Source organism: Bos javanicus, chromosome 16 (genome assembly GCF_032452875.1).
Source record: "Bos javanicus breed banteng chromosome 16, ARS-OSU_banteng_1.0, whole genome shotgun sequence".
NCBI lineage: Eukaryota > Metazoa > Chordata > Mammalia > Artiodactyla > Bovidae > Bos > Bos javanicus.
The window spans coordinates 57,954,980-57,978,421 of NC_083883.1; the positions used below are offsets into that span (position 1 = coordinate 57,954,980).

At 36.0% G+C, this 23,442-nt stretch overlaps 1 protein-coding gene across 4 annotated transcripts in view; it reads right to left on the reverse strand.

The window, feature by feature from the left end:
* Positions 1-23,442, reverse strand: part of COP1 (COP1 E3 ubiquitin ligase) — a 224,004-nt gene that overhangs the window by 32,155 nt on the left and 168,407 nt on the right. For all 4 annotated transcript variants that reach the window (XM_061383278.1, XM_061383280.1, XM_061383281.1 and 1 more), the window contains 3 exons: positions 18,184-18,301; positions 15,188-15,312; positions 12,775-12,935 (listed from right to left, as the gene is read on the reverse strand). In XM_061383278.1, the coding sequence (XP_061239262.1) occupies positions 12,775-12,935; positions 15,188-15,312; positions 18,184-18,301 (404 nt within the window). The remainder of the gene's footprint in view (positions 1-12,774; positions 12,936-15,187; positions 15,313-18,183; positions 18,302-23,442) is intronic.

A 23,442-nucleotide genomic window follows, 5' to 3' on the forward strand; every position in this document is an offset into this window, starting at 1 on the left:
GCACTGAAAAGAAAATGAGATCATATTTGTGCTGAGATTACATACCGAAACTTATTTTACATTTGTAAGACTCCAGTTTTAATGGTTAAAACTTTATATGTGAATAAATTTGATTTTAAATTTAAAAAATGCCAAAGAATAGAACTGTGCTTAATAAAACTTAAAAATTAATCCAACATTTTCTATGATATAGTAAATCATAGCAATAGCCTATGTTATTGGAATTTCTATAGCAATTCATAAGTAGAATGCCAAATTGGCATGTCTTCATACCTGTCAGCTACATATAAGAAATCTGGCAAAATTTTAGAAAAACTCAATATTTGAGACTAAATAATTAGAAAGTCCCTAACTGTTAAGATCAGGTCATGTCACAATTTCTGGATAGCCTAAATATTTTACTCACACTTTTAAAATTCCTGCCCTTGGCTAAATTTATACTGAGACTTTTATTAGAAACTAATTTCAAACAGATGATTCCATTGCCACTACTGATTCAGACACTAAATCATCTTTTTTAATTGAGATACTTAAAGTCAGATTGACTTTCTATACAAAATCTATCCCTAAAGCTTCCTACTTTCATTAGAATCAAAGATCTTGAAGACAAATACAAACATAACTAACTACCTATTTAATTCTCAACAATATGTACATACTCTGTCATTAAAAACAAATGATTTGATTTATTTTCTGCCTCGTCTTCATTTTTGGCTTGGCTATCACAGTTGAAACAAAAAATCTATTTTCATCAAAGCTGATCTTCTTATATACAGTTAAAAAAAAAAAAAAGACTAGTATAAACAGGCACAAAATTACACGGCTTCTTTACAGCAATTATAATGAATGATTTTTCTACATAATCAAATTATTCCTATGTTCAGCAGTTAATTATTTTTCTACCATCCTGGGACTAGCCAATGTCAACTTCTGATAGCTTTACTTGGAAGACATGTTGCATAAAATGGGATTTAAGATATAATAGAGTAAGAGATATGGAAGGCACAAACCTCCACAAGGATCACATCAGTATGGAAGACTGTCATAAGAACAATGGAAATTAACGTGGGACTGTGGAAGTAAGATACAAAATCACATTTCTTTTCCTCGGATAAACTGCAGGAAACACTTTCTCTCAAACAGTTGCTGTCTTTGGTTAATGCTGCTTTAAGTAATTGTTAAATATATTTTTATTCAGTTAGAAAAGAATAATCTTTTTTTTTATACTGTCTACACTTCAGCATATTAAACCAATTCAAGCAGTATTTGTTAAAAATGTTTAAGTCAAGGAAATGATATCCAACATTCACTCTCTTTCTTTCTACTAGTGTTATAAAAATTTATAGGAAATAAAAGATAAGCATTCAGAAACCCAAGTTAAATTTTTTCCCATCTTAAAATATTTTCGACACTTTAAAACATGGTGGGGTAATAATGAAAATTATTACTAGGCTAACAGCATCATTCAGAATGCACTCTCAAATTAACATTAATAAATTTCTTTTAAAAAAGCAAAACAAAACCCATAATCAAGTCGCTTAAAAATCTGTGTGATTCTACTCTTCAAAACTGGCATATTTTAGAAGGAAAACCACTATTTTTAAAGAAGCATTTAATGAGAAAAAGAAATTATAAGAATCATTCTAATATAGGTCAAATTCCATTACAGTACATATAAAAAGGAAAATAAAATATTTAAAATATCACCATAGAGACCCACCACATTATTTTGTTGATTTCATTACATTTTCATCATGAAATATCTAATGCAACAAATGTTTTCATAGAAACTGTCCATACAGTAGTGGACACTAAGGTTAAGGGATACTGACACTTAATGTAATTTAGAGAAGAAATAAACTACAGGTTTGCTTCCATTTTCCACAGCCTTCTGGTCTCTATTTTCTACTTTCCCACCCAAATCTAGTCTGAACACTAAGGGATGAGTTGGGCACTTAGGAGAGATGGAAGCCACAGTCTTCCTGGAAGGCAGGGTCCATGCTCAGAATCTCCTTTCCTTCCATGCCCAAGACAGACAAGGATCATTCAGATTGGCCCTCTTCCAGTCAGGAAAAAATTTTAAAGTGTTATAAACCATCCGGCTAGAAGGAAGAAGAAAGGAAAGATAAAACGGAAGGAAAGAAACAGAGATGAAGAAAGGAAAGAAGAAAGAAAAGAAAGATCCCGTGTTGTCTTCTCAGTGTTCATTGAAGAATTTAGGATAAGAAATAGTTTGTAAAGTGGGAAATCAATATACATTAAAGGTAGCTTTTTAAAATTGAATAAAAGAAAAAAGACCACATCTTATTCTTTTGAGTGTTTCTTCGTGAGAAGCATAAGAAGTAGCAAAATCTAACAGACATCAGGTATTCATAATTATAATTATTCCCTCTTTAACAGATGCTTGAGAACCATTAATGCCTCCTGGTTACTATGCATACAAATCTTCAGTTGGTAACATACATCATCTGTTTCCAAACCTGATTGTTCATATAATTTTCTATAGAGACCTGGGGAACTTTCCAGAATACGAATCTTTACTCTCTTTCCCACCTCCCCCAAGGTACAGACTCAGGGGTCTAAGAGGAGAGCTGTTCTGTTACATACATTTTTTGAAAAGATTCCAAGGTGATTCTGATGATCAGTCAGGTCTGAGAATCACTGTGATAAATAAATTTTTATCATAGATGCCTTCTGCATTTTAATGGACATAGACTGGCTTTTCATACATACTTTAGCTTCCCAAGTTTAGTGGAATTTGGTGCTCTATACATAGTGTTTACTAAATCGGAGAGGGAATGCCTATCTCTTGGATAAGAGCATATATAAACTGGAAAACAGATATATTATGTAAGGCTTTTTTAGAGAAGACTGAATTGTGAAACACTACAAATGCCGTGGAGAAAGGGAAGGACGAATAATAAATACCAATTCCTCCATAGCTGCACGCACTCTAATGTTTTCATTGTTTTTGAAAATGTGCAAGAGCCTGGAGATTATATCCCAAGGACAACATGGTAACTATGAAATAATTATATAGGTATCCAAAATGTTAATGTCGAGAAAACTATTTTTCTTAAATTGATACAGTCTTCATACTACCATTGAGTTTTAAGTATTAGAAATATCTCTCCCCTTTACTCCAGTATCTCCTTGGTTTCAAAAAACAGTATTTAATTAATTATGCAACAAACAAGTGAAAGGACAAGGCTGAAGAACTGTATCATTCATTACAAAAATTATATATTAATTATACATTATGTGCACACCATCTGTTCAGTGCTAGTGGTTTAAAAAAAATTTAATTGGAGGATAACTGCTTTACAATGTTGTGCTGGCTTCTGCTATACATCAACAGGAATCAGCCATAAGTATACATATATCCTCTTCCTCTTAAGCCTCCCTCTCACTCTGCCCCTCATCCCATCCCTCCCCTCTAGGTTATCACAGGACACTCTCAAGCTGAGCTTATGTGCTATACAGCAACTTTCTACTAGCTAGCTACTTTACACACGCGAATGAATATACGTCAGTGCTACTCTCTCGGTTGGCTCCACCCTCTCCCTCCCCTCCTGTGTCCACAAGTCCCTTCTCTCTCTCTATTCCAGCCCTGTGAATGGGTTCACCAGTACCATTTTTCTAGACTCCATATATATGCCTTAATAAATGATATTTGTTTTTCTGACTCACTTCACTTTGTATAACAGGCTCTAGATTCATCCACCTCACTAGAACTGAATCAGGTAAATTCCTTTTTATGGCTAAGTAATATTTCATTGCACATATGTACCACAACTTCATCCATTCATCCGTCAATGGACATGTTAGTGATATTTTAGAAAACAAAAGCTACCACTAGCAAACATTCATATAATTTGCACTATTTAAAACCCTTTATATACATTAACTTATTTTAACATTATAATGACCCTAGTTGAGTTCAGTTCAGTCGTTCAGTCATATCTGACTCTTTGCGATCTCATCAACTACAGCACACCAGGCCTCCCTGTCCATCACCAACTCCCAGAGCTTACCCAAACCGATGTCCATTGAGTCGGTGATACTATCCAACCATCTCATTCTCAGTTGTCCCCTTCTCTTCCTGCCCTTAATCTTTCCAGCATCAGGGTCTTTTCAAATGAGTCAGCTCTTTGCATCAGGTGGCCAAAGTATTGGAGTTTCAGCTTCAACATCAGTCCTTCCAATGAATACCCAGGACTGGTCTCCTTTAGGATGGACTGGTTGGGTCTCCTTGCAGTCCAAGGGATTCTCAAGAGTCTTCTCCAACACCACAGTTCAAAAGCATCAATTCTTCGGCGCTCAGCCCTCTTTATAGTCCAATTCTCACATCCATACATGACCACTGGAAAAACCATAGCCTTGTCTAGACAGATCTTTGTTAACAAGGTAATGTCTCTGCTTTTTAATATGCTGTACAGGTTGGTCATAACTTTACTACAAGGAGTAAGCGTCTTTTAATTTCATGGTTGCAGTCACCATCTGCAGTGATTTTGGAGCCTAGGAAAATAAAGTCAGCCACTGTTTCCACTGTTTCCCCATCTATCTGCCATGCAGTGATGGGACCAGATGCCATGATCTTCGTTTTCTGAATGTTGAGCTTTAAGCCAACTTTTTCACTCTCCTCTTTCACTTTCATCAAGAGGCTTTTTAGTTCCTCTTCACTTTCTGCCATAAGGGTGGTGTTATCTACATATCTGAGGTTACTGAAATTTCTCCAAGAACACTTGATTCCAGCTTGTGCTTCTTCCAGACCAGCATTTCACATGATGTACTCTGCATATAAGATAAATAAGCAGGGTGACAATATATAGCCTTGACATACTCCTTTTCCTATTTGGAACCAGTCTGTTGTTCCATGTCCAGTTCTAACTGTTGCTTCCTGACCTGCATATAGGTTTCTCAAGAGGCAGGTCAGGTGGTCTGGGATTCCCATCTCTTGAAGAATGTTTCACAGTTTATTGTGATCCACACAGTCAAAGCCTTTGGCATAGTCAATCAAGCAGAAATAGATGTTTTTCTGGAACTCTCTTCCTTTTTCAATGATCCAGCAGATGTTGGCAATTTGATCTCTAGTTCCTCTGCCTTTTCTAAAACCAGCTTGAACATCTGGAAGTTCACGGTTCATGTCTTGCTGAAGCCTGGCTTGGGGAATTTTGAGCATTACTTTACTAGCATGTGAGATGAGTGCAACTGTGCGGTAGTTTGAGCATTCTTTGGCATTGCCTTTCTTTCAGATTGGAATGAAAACTGACCTTTTCCAGTCCTATGGCCACTGCTGAGTTTTCCACATTTGCTGGCATATTAAGTGCAGCACTTTCACAGCATCATCTTTCAGGATTTGAAATAGCTCAACTGGAATTCCATCACCTCCAGTAGCTTTGTTCGTAGTGATGTTTCCTAAGGCCCACTTGACTTCACATTCCAGGCTTGCTCTAGATGAGTGATCACACCATCGTTATTATCTGGGTTGTGAAGATCTTTTTGTACAGTTCTTCTGTGTATTCTTGCCACCTCTTCTTAATATCTTCTGCTTCTGTTAGGTCCATACCATTTCTGTCCTTTATTGAGCCCATCTTTGCACGAAATGTTCCCTTGGTATCTCTAATTTTCTTGAAGAGATCTCTAGTCTTTCCCCATTCTGTTGTTTTCTCTATTTCTTTGCATTGATTGCTGAGGAAGGCTTTCTTATCTCTCCTTGCTGTTCTTTGGAACTCTGCATTCAAATGGGTATATTCTTCTTTTTCTCCTTTGCTTTTTGCTTCTCTTCTTTTCACAGCTATTTGTAAGGCCTCCTCAGACAGCAATTTTGCCTTTTTGCATTTCTTTTTCTTGGGGATGGTCTTGATCCCTGTCTCCTGTACAATGTCACGAACCTCTGTCCATAGTTCATCAGGCACTCTATCAGATCAAGTCCCTTAAATCTATTTCTCACTTCTGCTATATAATTATAAGGGATTTGATTTAAGTCATACCTGAACGGTCTAGTGGTTTTCCTCACTTTTTTCAATTTAAGTGTAAAGGTAGTCATTATTATCATTAGCACTTTAAAGATGAAGAAATTGAAGCACAATGAATTAAGGCAGTTGAGCAAGGTCAAAGATCTAGTAAGTGGAAAATCTGATTTGAACCTTAATGGTTGACTCCATGGTCTTTGCCCTTGTTCTGTACACTATGTTTGTTTCCAAAAACGTTACAGACTAGCAGGGGACAGGAGACATGAACACAAATAATCGTACAAAGCAGTGTATTTATTCATTCAGGAAATATTTTAATGGAGAGCAATTATGACAGATTTAGGTAAAGAAAAGATTTCCATAAGAACACAAAGTTTCAGTAAAAACATTTTATAATAAATGTCTCATTATATAAAGCTTTATTTGTAAGAAGTAAGAATATATTTTATTATATAACTAAAAAAAGATGCCTCTTCCTAATATAGTTATAACTTTGCATAGTATGGGTGATTAACACTGTTAACAAATTTCCATGCCAAGTCTTGCTGGACTTGGTTTCAGGAAGGGAAATTAGGGATATCATTAATCTGACATCCTTTACTACTGAGTTATAAAAACTTTCAATATGACTCCTGGTGTTTTAAGCTGCAAGAGGAAAATCCACCCTTAATAACCCTTCAATAACTAACTAAAGCTTTTTCTGAGGATATAGTATATACATACATTTGTCACTTTTGAAGATCTATGAGAGTCTTTAAGTATCCTTTACAAGCTTTGTCTTTCATTAGTAGATATCTATTTACAATTGGTGACTCAAGACTAGATAATTATATATGACGTACAGCCTCAGCAGGAGTCACCGCGGACTCAAGGTCTGCCAAGGTCAACAAAAATATAGTGTCCCTTTACACAGATACGATTATTTAACAGAAAATAATTTGCCTTTTGTTAAATTATATTCAACATAAATTTGAAACAATTTATATTTCATACCAATTGTTTCAGATAAGAGATATGCCACAGAATTGATCCACAGATATAGAACATATATAGTCTCCTTTACCTAACTTTCAGTGTCTGAATAAAGCAGTGATGATAAAAAAAGATACAACAGAAATAAAGAATAAGACTATCATTCCAAATTTACTTTCACTCTATAGCATTAGTTTTAAGGTAGATGTGGGATGTAGAGGATAATGGAATAGATATAAATTACTAACATCAAATTGCCAAAGGACTATAATTATAAAATATCTCAGTTGTATTGAATTTCCTGTTCAAGCAAGAATTTCTTAAAAAAAAAAAAAGAAAACTTTTCAGTACATAAACATGAAATTTGTAAAAAATCAAAAGTTAATGTTTTAGAAAACTGTTTATGGAAACAACTAATAAACATTCTTTTACTAAGAAGATTATTTTCTAACTGGCAAAGATACTGGCATTACAGTCCATGTTTTATGGGTATGGTCAAACTGCAACACCTGGACTTTCTCTGTGTAAGACCAAACGAAACTGACGGTACTATAAGGCAATCTACTAATTTTAATCAAAAGCCTTAAAGCTATTCATTTCCTTCAAATTAATAAATCCTTAAAGAATTAATTAGAAATTTAAAGATTTACTAAAAAATATTCAGAAGCATTATTCACAGTAGTAAAAAGTAAAGTATCTTCAGCAAAACAATAGTATACCAGTTATGGTAAATCCTTAGAATAATATGGAACCACTGAAAACTCTCTTTTCAAAATATATTTAGATCTGGGAACTGTTCATGACAAAGGCAAAAGGTAAAGAATACATGATAATATATAAAATATTCACTGCTATTGGGGGAAAAAGTTCCTATGAATGGAAAAAACTACATGTTAATTATATTAAAATGCCCATATTAGTTATTTCTGGATAAAGTGATAACAGATATTTTCTCTTTTTGTTGTTATTCTAAATTCTCTAAAATATACATGTATTCATTACTAACGGTTTCTTTCAATAATAAGCTACTGTAACTATTTGGGGAAGAAAACAAAAATCAAAACCTATGCACAGTTTCAAGATGATGACAGTATTCTCTGATGATGCGCTTGCCAAGGAAATTCACTCTGACTTCACACTCTCCTAATATTCAGCTGCAAAACAACTTTCTTTGGAATCAACTCTAAATTAGTTTAAGGATAATTATTTAAACTAATCATATCACTACTGCCTTTTGGGCTTCCCTAGTGGCGCCTTTTAGGAGGAAGGGAACAAAGAAATAAATGTTATGTTAGTCCATATGAATACTTACTAGAAATTGTGAGTAAATAGAATATTTTAGAAGAAAAGGCTGAAACTAGAACTAACATGAACAGATCCAGGTAATGGCTTGTCCATTAAGTATCAGACAGCAAACATTACTACACTGGGATACAAGAGGTTAAAATAAATTATGCGATACTTTTCAAGGAAGAGTCACAAAATGAAATTATAGTCCACTAGCCCACCATTCTCTATAATCAAAAGTACATAGCTGACTGCTATACATGGAAATAAAGCAAACCACACTATTTCATAGATTGTGTAATTATTCAATGGAATGTATTCAGATGTTCAATCATATATGGATATACTACATTCAAGTACACAGTTTTAGACTTTACAATTGTTTTTTCAAATAAATGGATAGTAATTTTTTTTTATTACAGCAAGTTAAACATATGATCAAGCTCACTTCATTTATATTTAAAAACCAACCAATGGGGAAGTTAAATTTCAAAGTCTAAATAAAAGTAGAGTGGTAAGTGGTAGTCCAAGCAGTTATTTCATACAAATTCCCTCCTTTAAAAAAAATCACGACATTAATACTGAAATAGGCAATACAAATAAGATTAACTCTTGGGGGTTAAAATCCTAAGAATCTGGCAATAACAGAATATTCATATGTCAATAATTCTAAATTACTAAAGTTTAATTAAAATATCTTCAAATGAATTAAAATAATAAAGTAAAAACAAAATATAAAATGAAGAATTCTGCATTCTTTATTAGTATAGAATAAATATTACCATTTCTAAGTATCCTAGAGAGGACCTATGTTGTATAATAAAAGAATTCTTCTTCTAAAAAAAAGAAAAAAGTATTTTTGATACAGTTCAAACTTATCTTAAAACTCTTGAAAATTTAATGTGGTACAAGAGGTTGTGGCACTCTAACAGTAGAAATGCTAAAGCCACTAACAGAAGAACAAAGGACAGAAGACTCTGACGTGCTTTTAGACCTGCTAAGTCACTTCAGTCGTGTCCGATTCTGCGTGACCCCATAGACGGCAGCCCACCAGGCTCCCCCGTCCCTGGGATTCTCCAGGCAAGAACACTGGAGTGGGTTGCCATTTCCTTCTCCAATGCATGAAAGTGAAAAGTGAAAGTGAAGTCGCTCAGTCGTGTCCGACCCTCAGCGACCCCATGGACTGCAGCCCTCCAGGCTCCCCGATCCATGGGATTTTCCAGGCAAGAGTACTGGAGTGGGGTGCCATTGCCTTCTCCAACTTTTAGACATAGGGAAGGTATTAGGAAGATAGAAAAAGAGAAAGGACAAAGTACTGTCCCTCAGATGAAAATAAACAATTTTAGACATTTTCTGACTTTAAATGGAAGGAATTAAAAAGCAAATATTATAAGCCTAGAAGAAAAAGTGTACTTTAAGAACCTACTTTGGAGGTTATCCTATGAACTATAATATGCACCCTTTCTGTCTAATATTAATTAGTTCTTTTGCCACCTTCCTTGACAAAGCAAGGGCTTGAGACAGTTTAATCACATTTATTCTTCTGACTTATTATTGTCAAGTACTTAATTCTATGTGTGTATTATGTCCAACAGACATCATTGCTTTAGATTTACTGCATATTTACCATTTCTATTGCTTTCCATTCCTTTCTGCAACTATGACCTTCCATCTTCTGCATTTTTTTTCCCTTCTGCCTTAAGAATATCCTTTAAGATTTTCTTTAGTGTAGAAAATTTTCTACTGGTGGCAAATGCTTCATCTTATTTATCTAAAAAAGTCTTCATTTACTGGATACAGAATGCTAGATTGGCAGGTATTTTTCCTTTACACACTTTAGATCTGGCTCCATTATCTTTTGATTTCTATTGTTTCATTGAGATGTTGTCAGTCCAATTACCCTTTCTTTGAAGACAGCTTTTCTTTGCTTTCTTTTAAGAATCTCCCATTGTATTTTTTCAGCAGTTTTAATGATGTGTCCCACCACCAGCAAGGGTCACAGGAGCAGACACAATTAGTTTTAAATCTAGCACTTCGTTAGCTTTATAAAAGGATATAAGATAGGATATTCAGTATGCACAGCATCTTCAAAACCATGCATAGCTTCTTGGATCTCTCCCCAAACCACAGAAAGTGAGCACAATTGCCAAGGACAGCTGAGATGCAGGTGGTTCACTTCAGCAAAGAGAGGTGCCTTGGTTTCCTGCCAGTCTTACATTGTTCACACTGCACAGATGTAAGGCCAGTATGTCAACTCACAGTTCTCTCAGTTCAGAAGCAATGTGACAGATGAGGTTTCAGAGTAAAATTAAGAGATAACTAGCTCCTAACACATAACATTCCCTATTTGTCTCAATACAGCTTATTTCCACAGCAAAGTGCTATGAGAAGGTGGACCCAAGGTCAGATTTTCATGCAGGTCTATGTATGTTCAGGGTCCAGATCTGATATTAAATCTCTACTCACAATGTAGGTTTCAAGTCATTTATTCTCTGGGGTATGAAAGTTTACTGAATCTCTGCCTTAATGTCTTTCATCAATGATGTAAAGCTTTATCAACAATAATCCTTTCTAATATCTGCTTTGGGGCTTCCCACGTAGCACAGTGGTAAATAGTCCACCTGTCAATGTAGGAGGTGCAAGAGATGTGGGTTTGAATTCTGGGTGGGGAAGATCCCCTGGAGGAGGAAACGGCAACCCACTCCAGTATTCTTGTCTGGAAAATTCCATGGGCAGGAGCCTAGCAGGCTGCAGTCAATGAGGTCACAGAGTCCAACGTGACTGAGCGTCAACTTTCTTACTTCAACTTCCACCTCCTTTTTTCATCATTTTTTGTCTCTCCATGCTTACTTTTGTATATTTTCTTCTAACTATACTACAAGTTCATTACTTCTCTTTTCAACTGTGCCTCATCTTCCACTCAACCCATTCACTAAGTTCCTAATTTTGGTAATTATATTTTCTTAGTTCTAGAATTTTCATTTTAAAACTACTTTTTATTTCCCAATTGAAATTTTCAACCTTGCCTTTCATTTTGTCAGTATGGTTATTTCCAGGCTATGTCTGATAATACCCAGAGTTGCTGTGATTTTGTTTCTATTGTCCAATTTTTACACTAAATTTATTCATGTCATCCTGCCTTTCCTATGTCTGTTTACATTTTATTGTGCCTAGTTATTACATTTGCAATTTTGAAAAAGAATAAAATTCTTAGGTGATCTTCTTTTGAAGGCCTTCTTGCAGAGAGGATTTAGTTTTACATCCTGTGAACCCTAGAAATCCATGATAACCTCAATTTACTCAGGATTGATGTGACCTGAAATAGAGTCAGGGGGGCTTATCTTCGACTGGTTTACTCTAGACTAGAGCCCTTTGGGTACCAAGACCAAAGTGAGTTCACCCATATGGTGGCGAGCACTAGACTGCATTCCTTGTGATCCCATGAAGCTACCATAAGTATTCTCAGACATTCCACCAAAACTGGCAAATGTGCCCAGCGGAGAAAGAATATTCAAAAGCCAGGCTCACATTCCTAGACTGCTAATTCTTTTCTATCTTGTTCATTTTCCAATGACTTAAAATAGGTTTTGGTTTTAAAATACATATACTTCATCTAACTTTCTAGTTATACTCAGAGGAAGTATATACTCCAAATCATCTTGAGGAAATACATACTCCAAATCATCTTGTCTGCCACTACCAAAACTGAAGCTGAGTAACAGAACTTTAAACAAGATAGCCTGAATACATCTATTTAAACTGTATAAGAACTCAGAAGTCTTAAAGTACCTATCAAGTAGAATTTTTTTTTGTTAAAAATAAAACTAAGTAAATACCTAAAAAGTTATTTAAAAAAAAGAGACATTAACAGATGACTAACATTTACAAAATCAAGATAATAAAAACAATCACTTCTTCATATAACTTAGGAGAAAGCTTGTACTTTAAAATGCATAACTGAATGATAAGTTTGAGGAAACTTTTTTGGGCAACCTGGAAATAAAACTTTGTTTAGAAATCAAATGTGTTGAAATATTCTCATATAAATGTATTTTGTATAGAGAAATTCTGCCCTGAAATAGTACTTAACTAGGTATGCATATAGGCCACTCTCCTTTATCCACATCAAACTTTTTCCTCCTAATATAATACCAGGTTCAGCTGAATGTTTATTTAGCCTATACTGCAAGTGATTAAAAAGGGAAATGAGACACAGTATGTTTCCTGGATAAATTTCCAGTCCTGTAGGAGAGATACAGAGATAATCTGATAATGATGTAACAGAGGTATGCATATGATGCTATGGGTACACAGGAGAGACATCATGTCAGCATGATGTAACATTTCAATTACTGTTCCTTTAGTGACAACTCAATTACTACTTTCTAAAATGTCTATTTCCTTTGGTGATGTAATACTAAGCAAAAAAGAAAATATATGCAACAATTTATATCTTAAACTTACAAGGCTCACCTGTGTATATATAAACACAGTGCATCATATGAGACACCAAGGTGGAAAAACTGATACAAAAACTCACCCCATCTGGAAGTGCCCTCCAGCACACAGCACTAACAAATTCATTTGTGTCATCTTCCTTTCGGTCTTTGTCCAGAACACTTTTGACTGTGTCGAACTTAAAAGTTAGCAAAGTCTTAGAAAGTCCTTTATAGTACAGGTAAAGAGAGTTGTTCTCACTTCCTAAAACAAAAAAATCCAATAATTATTTTAAAATATCTTTTTTTGTTTAGAATGGAAGAACTTAGTATTAGGACTTCATATTCATAAGTTAACTATTACTCAACATTTAAGTTGAGACTAATAATCTTTTATAGTAAAATATGAAAGACCAGAGCACAGGACTTCTTGGGAATCATGTGAAAAAAGGATTCCTAGGAAAAAAATGTATATTTTCCTAACCTAAAGACATTATCATTGTCAAATGATTTAACAATATTGATATAAAAATCATTTTTAGCAGAGGACACGACTTAAGCGACTTCGCAGCAGCAGCAGAGAAGAACCAGAAATTTGTTATTACAGTATAATCTTAAAGTACATTTAAAAAGATTTCTGCCTAGAGGGGAAAAAAAAGTTGTAGCACTTATAAACACAGATTTTAATAATCTACAAAACTCATTTCCCATTTCCTAACAAAAGCTGAGTGGTCTACAAACCTATAGTTTGAACAATCTGTCAAAGTAAGAGATTTGCTTTGACAAGGTTTAGGTTCATACACATGTTCAGTTCAGTCCCTCAGTCGTGTTCAACTCTTCACGACTCCATGAATCGCAGCACGCCAGGCCTCCCTGTCCATCACCATCTCCTGGAGTTTACTCAAACTCATGTCCACCAAGTCGGTGATGCCATCCAGTCATCTCATCCTCTGTCGTCACCTTCTCCTCCTGCCCCCAATCCCTCCCAGCATCAGGGTCTTTTCCAATGAGTCAACTCTTCACATGAGGTGGCCAATGTATTAGAGTTTCAGCTTTAGCATCAGTCCTTCCAATGATCTCCTTCAGAATGGACTAGTTGGATCTCCTTGCATTCCAAGGGACTCTCAAGAGTCTTCTCCAACACCACAGTTCAAAAGCATCAATTTTTCGGTGCTCAGCTTTCTTCACAGTCCAACTCTCACATCCATACATGACCACAGGAAAAACCATAGCCTTGACTAGATGGACCTTTGTTGGCAAAGTAATGTCTCTGTTTTTCTCTGCTATCTAGGTTGGTCATAACTTTCCTTCCAAGGAGTAAGTGTCTTTTAATTTCATGGCTGCAGTCACCATCTGCAGTGATTTTGGAGCCCCAAAAAATAAAGTCTGGCACTGTTTCCACTACTTCCCCATCTATTTGCCATGAAGTGATAAGACCAGATGCCATGATCTTCGTTTTCTGAATGTTGAGCTTTAAGCCAACTTTTTCACTCTCCACTTTCACTTTCATCAAGAGGCTTTTTAGTTCCTTTTCACTTTCTGCCATAAGGGTGGTGTCATCTGCATATCTGTGGTTATTGATATTTCTCCCGGCAATCTTGATTCCAGCTTGTGCTTTTTCCAGCCCAGAGTTTCTCGTGATGTACTTTGCGTATAAGTTAAATGAGCAGGGTGACAATATACAGCCTTGACGTACTCCTTTTCCTATTTGGAACCAGTCTGTTGTTACATATCCAGTTCTAACTGTTGCTTCATGACCTGCATATAGGTTTCTCAACAGGCAGGTTAGGTGGTCTGGTATTCCCATCTCTTGAAGAATGTTCCACAGTTTATTGTGATCCACACAGTCAAAGGCTTTGGCATAGTCAATAAAGCAGAAACAGATGTTTTTCTGGAACTCTCTTGCTTTTTCGATGATCCAGCAGATGTTGGCAATTTGATCTCTGGTTCCTCTGCCTTTTCTAAAACCAGCTTGAACATCTGGAAGTTCATAGTTCACATATATACATGTAGAGATAGTTAATTTTACTGAATAAAGGCCAAATCATTTAAAAATACTAACGGAAGTTCATATACTCAGGAATCAAATGTATTAAAGCACTTCAACAGTACCAAATTTGATTTTCATATTTATAATTTAAATTTGTACAGATTATCAACAATGAGAGTCCTAGAATAACAGATCGAGACTACCCAAACAGACTGTTTATTGAAGGGAACATTATATAGGGGGAAATGAACATCAGACTTAAGAACACAACTGTCTCCAAAATTAAGATATCAGCAGAAATGTCTTCTTATAATACAGTTAACAATCTTATGCTGTTTCACATGGTTGGGGCTTGTGCTCAGTGAAGGAGAGAAGGACTAATGCTTTTCTAATCCAAAGAAAATTCAGCAGGCTACCTTCTGAATGTACAGATCATTTCCTGAGTTGGTATGTCATATATTCCACTGAATGCAATTTTGGTGAAAGATACCTATTTAAAAGTTCCAGGAGAAAGTAGTTTCACTTACCACAAGCTATATAATCTCCATTGGAAGCAAGGCCTACAAAGTTTTTTTCATTGATATGGCCCTTGAAGGAGCGTAGGCAGTATGGCTTCCCTACATTCCACAGCTTTAGCTGGCTGTCTGTTGAACTGAGAGAAACACAAGAAGTTAGAACACCTCTAAGATTTCATGACATGAAACGCATCACTACTACTAATCAGAGGCAATCCAGTTTGGTGGTAGGGAATGCAGACTCTGGAGCCAGATTGTCTGAGTCAGAATGCTCAGTATGCTATTATTTGCTTTTGACCTTAGGAAAGTTAATACAAACTCTTTTGCCTCAATATTTTCATCAGTTAAATATGAAATATAGTTTTTCCTATTTTACATGATTAGACGAATCCTAGAAGAGATTGAAAAAAAATTAAATTAATTTATTTAAATGCTTTCAGTAGTCCCTGGGCACATAGGAAGTATAACCATTAGCCATCAATAACACCATATGACCACCATCAAACAATAAGAAAGCTCTATTGGGAGTTGTGTTCCCAATTTCAGTTGATTTATTTTTTCAACTGTTCAATTATATTAGTACATTAAATATAAACTATCTTCACAGCTGAGTTGTACCTACAGGCAAGGAATACTATGAATGTTTGGTCTATACAGTTTACTTTACTATTATGCAAATGCAGCTGTTAATCAAAAAATAATTGAATATAAAAATCAACACTAATCCTATCATGCAAAGACAGTCTGAGGATTTGAATAAAATACTCAATACTCCTGACTTTTTATTATAAAAATTGAATCATACAGCACATTATTTTTGCAAAGTGCTTCTTCCTCATCCAACAATTTGTTTTACATTTTGTGTGAAATAAACACATTTCTCTATTAATGACTATATAATAAATCATCTTTTCTCTAACAGTCACAGACTAGGGCACCATGCTAAATGTTTGACATACAGTGTTTTATTCAAAGAATCACAGCGTATAAGTAGTATTCTCAGTTCCATTTCAGAGGTGAGGGAACAGATATTGAAGGTTAAGAATATTTTTAAGGTAACACTGCTAGTAAATAGTAGAGCCAAGATTGAAACTCTTATTTCACAGGCCACATTCCAAACTTCCAAAACTCTATTGTTTCTCATTATTTTTCAACATAGCATTTATTCTCAGACATTTATGCTGTTTTTTGGTTTTGGGGTTTTTTTGGCCATGCCATGCAGCTTGTGTAGTTCCCCGACCAGCGTTCGAACCTGGACCCTGGCAGTGGAAGTGCAGAGCTATAACCACTGGACCGCCAGGGAATTTCTGACATTTATGTTGTTTTAAATTTTTTTTTCTGCTAGTCAAAGAATTCAGAGGCTGCAGCAACACGTATGTGTAGGATTGGTTTAATATTACTTTTTTCATATTTCCAAATGTACTTGTGGGTAAACTTGTCTCACATACTTTTAAACACCAAATATGTTCAAGAGGAAAATCATCATGATTTATAAACACCAAAAAGGAAAAAAGACTGGTGAATATATATACCACAAATCTACATTAAAAAAGGTCGACTAAGATTTCGAATTTATACAGTTAAGCATACATATACTTCAACTTCCTGGCTTCCCTGGTGGCTCAGACAGTAAAGAATCTGCCAATCTGCCTGCAATGAAGAGACCTGGGTTCAATCCCTGGGTAGGGAAGATCCCCTGGAGAAGGAAATGGCTACCCACTCCAGTATTTTCGCTTGCCTGGAAAATCTGATAGACAGAGCCTGGTGGGCTATGGCCCTTGGGTCGCAAAGAGTTGCACACGACTGAGCAACTAACACTTCACTTCTTACTTCAACTAGTTGAAATCAGACTAACTGATTCAACACTTATAAGTCTGAAATTTAAGAAAAAATATTTTTGCCATATATCGTTCATATTTGAATCTGAATAAAGTTTTCATTATTTACTGCCCATTATTACTTCTAAAGAAGGAGACTTTTTGACTGGTCATCACTTTTAATATACATTTGTGAACTAATTTTCTGTTAACTCCCCTTAGAAATTCAGCTCTCATTTTCTTTTTTCCCTTTTTTCTTTTTTTAAAATAACAATCAAATTACCTTGTTAAATCAACTCAAATTACCAAGTTCTTATCTAGAGCAACCAGTATGGAGACAGATGTGGTGGGAGATCCCAAGTATAAGGCCCTGGTGTTAATAATCTCCTAGGATATATTAGAAACTATGTGAAAGAAAGAAAACAATGTATGATTAAGCTTGAGAAGAAATAATATATATGAAAAAAGGAGACTGAGAATGGGCTTTTACTAGGGTAATATAAAGTAAAGAGAACAATAAAATGGATAACAGAAGGGACTGTCCCTGTTGGTAGAAAAGCTTAATCAACACTATTTTAGCAACTGAGATGTACTTTTCTGGTTGACACCTTTTTTACCTTCAACAAAATAAAAGATAACTAAAAGCTTATTTATGGCTCTCTAGTTCAGAAGGCGTCTTAAAGAATATTTGTCAGGTATAAGCAGTCATATTTAGAAAGTTCTCTTCAAAATATAGGTAAAACTCACCATGAAATCATAGGGAGATCAAGTATCAATATTCAATCAAATATTGCTTTAAACCCCAAATTATACTACTGTGCCACAATACAAATAGATAAAAACATACAGTGCTCTTTAGTAAATGAAACTCTTCTCATTATTATATTGTAGCAACTGTTGTTTCTCTGTTTTTTAAGGAGCAGGGGCTGAAATTCAATCTGAAGTTCAAATGTTTAAGGGGGCAACTTTAAAAAATATAGCATCATCTGGATTTTCTTCACAAATAACATATAAAAGAGAGCAATACAGATGAAAATACACATGTATTTTAATTAAATAAGTTATAAAATTCTACTATTTTAAGAAAAAGTACATATACCACAGTGTTACTCTTCAGAAAACCCATGGTGACATTACAAACCAGTACACGATGACATGTTAAACTCAATTTCTGAAAAGAGTAATACTCACGCAGAGACGATTTCCTCACCACTCACAAACTTCGCGTAAGAGACGGCTTTTCGGTGTCCTTTGAATACCATGATTGGCTGTTTAGTGTTACGAAGATCATAGTAGTGAACACAGTGATCTAAAAGAAAAACAAACAGAAAAGAAGAAAAAAATGCAGTAAATGAAGAAATGGAAAGCAAAGCTAATTTTAACTGGTTTGAGGGTATTTCATCAATGTTTCAGAAACAATATCCAACCTATAATACTCAGAAAACTAAGGGTAACGACCCATTTTCAAAGATAAGCAAATAGAGTAAGTTTTGTTTCGCAGCTAGGAGAATACGGTTAGTACAAAACAGTGTATACACATATGCCAATGTGAGTGTGAAAGGGAGTCCCACTGATATTTCTTGAGATCCTGGCCCCAGAAATAGTATTAAGAGTTCCAAAACACTGGAAAAATTTTAATGTATCCTTACGTTCTGATGGCTTTAGAAAAGTAATGTAAACATTTTGGGCTTCAAGTTAAACAAAATGCAATACAATTTTGCTTCCCACATTTGCTTTTTAAAATATACTTTCTTGAGATACATTTTCCATATCGTAAAAATCTACTCACTGCAAGTACATGGTTCAATGATTTTTATTAACTTTACCCAGTGGTGCAAGCATCATCATAAATCAGTTTTAGAACATTTTCTTCATTCCAATAAGACCCCTCACGCATATTTACCACCCACTACCCTAGGCAACTGCTATATTTTACCTCTATAAATTTGCCTTTTTCTGAAAACTTTTATACAAATGGAATCATACTATATGTAACTTTTATGTATGGATGGCTTCTTTACCTAATGTTTCTACAGTCCATCCACAGGTTTAACTGTGTTAGCAGTTCATTCTTTTCTGTTGCTAAATAGTATCCACTGTGTGGATATACCACATCTTGTCCACCCACTCACCAGTTTATGGATATTTGTTTCAATTTTTTGATTATTGTGAATAATGTTGCTATTAAACACTCACATTCAAATCTTTGTATAGACATTTATTTAGGTCTTATGCAAATACCTGAAAAGTGCAAACTCTGTATCATGTTACAATCTTGTGTTTAACTCTGAGAAACTGACAAACTGCAGGATATCATTTCACACTCCCACCAACACATGACAGTTCCAATCCCATTATTGAGTTCTTTGAAACTCTTGTATACACATCGGAAACGCGTTTTGCAAATATTTTCAACCATTCTGTTGCTTATCTTTTCAGATAAGTACAGAAGCTTTTGTACTTTGATAAGTTTTTAACTTTATAAGGTTCATTTTAACTTTTTTTATAGAACACTCGGTATTGTAAATATAAAAACTGACTAACCCAAGTTCTTAAAGATTTTTCTATTTTTTTTCCCTAAGTTTTATTGTTTTGGTTCTTACATTTAAGTCTGTGATCAATTTTAAGTTAATTTCTGTGTATGGTGTGAAGTAAAGGCCTTAGTAAATATTTTTGCATGTGGATGGATATGAATCCAGTTGTCCCAGTATCATTTGAGACAGACTACTTTTTCCCCAATGAATTGCTTGGCACCTTTACTGAAAATGAATGGACTATAAATAAGGATTTGTTTCTGGATTCTTAATTCTTAATCAATTGATCTATGCATATCTACTCTTCTGCTAGTACAACAATGTCTTAATAAATAGAGCTTTATAATTCTGAAATAGGGAAGAAAAAGTCCTCAAACCTTATTCCTTCTCAAAATTGTTTTGGTAGTTCCTGGTCTTTTCCATTTTGAGTTTATTTTACTTTGAGTTCATTGAGCTTCCTGGATGTGTAAAGTGATGTTTATTAAACAATTGGGAAAGATCTAGGCTATTCTTTCCTCAAATTTTTCCTGGCTCTTCTCTCTCACCGTACCCTCTGTGAGTCTGCACTGTATGTACTGGTATGTCCGATAGTGTCTCACAGGTTTCCGACGCTTCATTCATTTTTCTCTTCATTCTTTTTTCTCCCTGTTACTTAGACTGAATAATCACTATTGATCTGCCTTTTGAGTTCACTGATTCTTTTGCCAGCTCAAATTTGCTCATGAGTCCCTCCAGTTATTTCTTCTTTTCAGTTACTACACTTTTCAACTACAGAGTTCTGATTTGATTTTTATTTCTATTTTTAATACTATTTGAAAAGATATATTTGTCATATTTCCCCTTAACTCCTTAATTATGGTTTAATTCATTGAATATTATCTATAAAAGCTGACTAGTCTCTATCTAGTAAGCCCAACATATGGAATGGAGAAGGCAACGGCAACCCACTCCAGTACTCTTGCCTGGAAAATCCCATGGACGGAGGAGCTTGGTAGGCTGCAGTCCATGGGGTCGCTAAGAGTCAGACATGACTGAGCGACTTCACTTCCACGCATTGGAGAAGGAAATGGCAACCCACTCCAGTGTTCTTGCTTGGAGAATCCCAGGGACAGAGGAGCCTGGTGGGCTGCCGTCTATGGGGGTCGCACAGAGTCGGACACGACTGAAGTGACTTAGCAGCAGCAGCAGCAGCAGCAACATATGGGATAGTTTTTATCGATTGAATTTTTCCTGCTTCTTGGTATATATCATAAACTTTTTTCTCAAAAACTAGACATTTCAGAGAAATGGATAAAGAAGATGTGGTACAAATACACAATGGAATATTCCTCAAGCCATTAAAAAGAATGAAATAATGCCAATTCAGCAACATGGATGGACCTAGAGACTGTCATACTGAGTGAGGTCCAGTCAGAGAAGGAGAAGAATTCTATGACATCCTTTATATGTGGAATCTAAAAAGAAATGATACAAATGATCAGATCAGATCAGATCAGTCGCTCAGTCGTGTCCAACTCTTTGCGACCCCATGAATCGCGGCACGCCAGGCCTCCCTGTCCATCACCAACTCCTGGAGTTCACCCAGACTCACGTCCATCGAGTCAGTGACGCCATCCAGCCATCTCATCCTCTGTCGTCCCCTTCTCCTCCTGCCCCCAATCCCTCCCAGCATCAGAGTCTTTTCCAATGAGTCAACTCTTCGCATGAGGTGGCCAAAGTACTGGAGTTTCAGCTTTAGCATCATTCCTTCCAAAGAACACCCAGGGCTGATCTCCTACAGAATGGACTGGTTGGATCTCCTTGCAGTCCAAGGGACTCTCAAGAGTCTTCTCCAACACCACAGTTCAAAAGCATCAATTCTTTGGCACTCAGCCTTCTTCACAGTCCAACTCTCATATCCATACATGACCACAGGAAAAACCATAGCCTTGACTAGACGAAGCTTTGTTGGCAAAGTAATGTCTCTGCTTTTTAATATGCTATCTAGGTTGGTCATAGCTTTCCTTCTAAGGAGTAAGCGTCTTTTAATTTCATGGTTGCAGTCACCATGTGTAGTGATTTTGGAGCCCAGAAAAATAAAAGTCTGACACTGTTTCCACTGTTTCCCCATCTATTTCCCATGAAGTGATGGGACTGGATACCATGATCTTTGTTTTCTGAATGTTGAGCTTTAAGCCAACTTTTTCACTCTCCTCTTTCACTTTCATCAAGAGGCTTTGTAGTTCCTCTTCACTTTCTGCCATAAGGTGGTGTCATCTGCATATCTGAGGTTATTGATATTTCTCCCGGAAATCTTGATTCCAGCTTGTGCTTCTTCCAGTCCAGCATTTCTCATGATGTACTCTGCATATAAGTTAAATAAACAGGGTGACAATATACAGTCTTGACGAACTCCTTTTCCTATTTGGAACCAGTCTGTTGTTCCATGTCCAGTTCTAACGGTTGCTTCCTGACCTGCATACAAATTTCTCAAGAGGCAGGTCAGGTGGTCTGGTATTCCCATTTCTTTCAGAATTTTCCACAGTTTATTGTGATCCACACAGTCAAAGGCTTTGGCATAGTCAACAAAGCAGAAATAAGATGCTTTTCTGGAACTCTCTTGCTTTTTCCATGATCCAGCGAATGTTGGCAACTTGATCTCTGGTTCCTCTGCCTTTTCTAAAACCAGCTTGAACATCAGGAAGTTCACGGTTCACATATTGCTGAAGCCTGGCTTGGAGAATTTTGAGCATTACTTTACTAGCGTGTGAGATGAGTGCAATTGTGCGGTAGTTTGAGCATTCTTTGGCATTGCCTTTCTTTGGCATTGGAATGAAAACTGCCCTTTTCCAGTCCTGTGGCCACTGCTGAGTTTTCCAAATTTGTTGGCATATTGAGTGCAGCACTTTCACAGCGAACTTACTTATAAAACAGACTCACAGACTTAGAGACTTATGATTGCTGGGGGGAATAACGCAGAGATGGGATAGTTAGGGAGTTTGGGATGGACATGGATACACTGCTATATTTAAAATGAGTAACAAGGACCTACTGAATAGCACTGGGAACTCTGCTCAATGTTATGTGGCAGCCTGGATGGGAGGGGACCTGGGGGGACTATGGCTTCACTGTGAATGATGACTGCAGCCATGAAACTAAAAGGCACTTGCTCGTTGGAAGGAAAGCTATGACAAAACTAGACAGTATATTAAAAAGTAGAGACATCACTTTGCCAACAGAGGTCCACATAGTCAAAGCTATGGTTTTTCCAGTAGTCAGATATGGATGTGAGAGTTAGACCATAAAGAAGGCTGAGCACCAAAGAACTGATGTTTTCTAACTGTGGTGCTGGAGAAGACTCTTGAGAGACCCTTAGACTGCAAGGAGATCAAACCAGTTAATCTTAAAGGAAATCAACCCTAAATATTAATTGGAAGGACTGGTACTGAAGCTGAAGCTCTAATATTTTGGCCGCCTGATGTGAAGAGCTGACTCACTGGAAAAGACCCCAATGCTGGGAAAGATCGAGGGTAGGAGGAGAAGGGGATGACAGAGGAAGAGATGGTTGGATGGCATCACTGAATCAATGGATGTGAGTCTGAGCAAACCCCAGGAGATAGTGTAGGGCAGGACCCCAGCACCCTGGAGTCCATGGGGCTGCAAAGTCAGACAGGACCAAGCAACTGAATAACAACAACAACATGACTTGTTGGTTTTAATTACCTCTGGTGGGAGAAATGTGTTTTCCTTAAACTCTTTCCCTTAAAAGTGTTTCTCAGACTGGAAACAGGGAAAATAGTGTTTAAATTTTCATACTCAGTAACAGGACCTAGTACACGTTCTATGCATAGATATTAGTGGCTAAACAATGATAACACTGTTAAGTTTTATCATTGGAAAACAAACAAATTTGTATCAAATATAGAAAAGTTTTAAA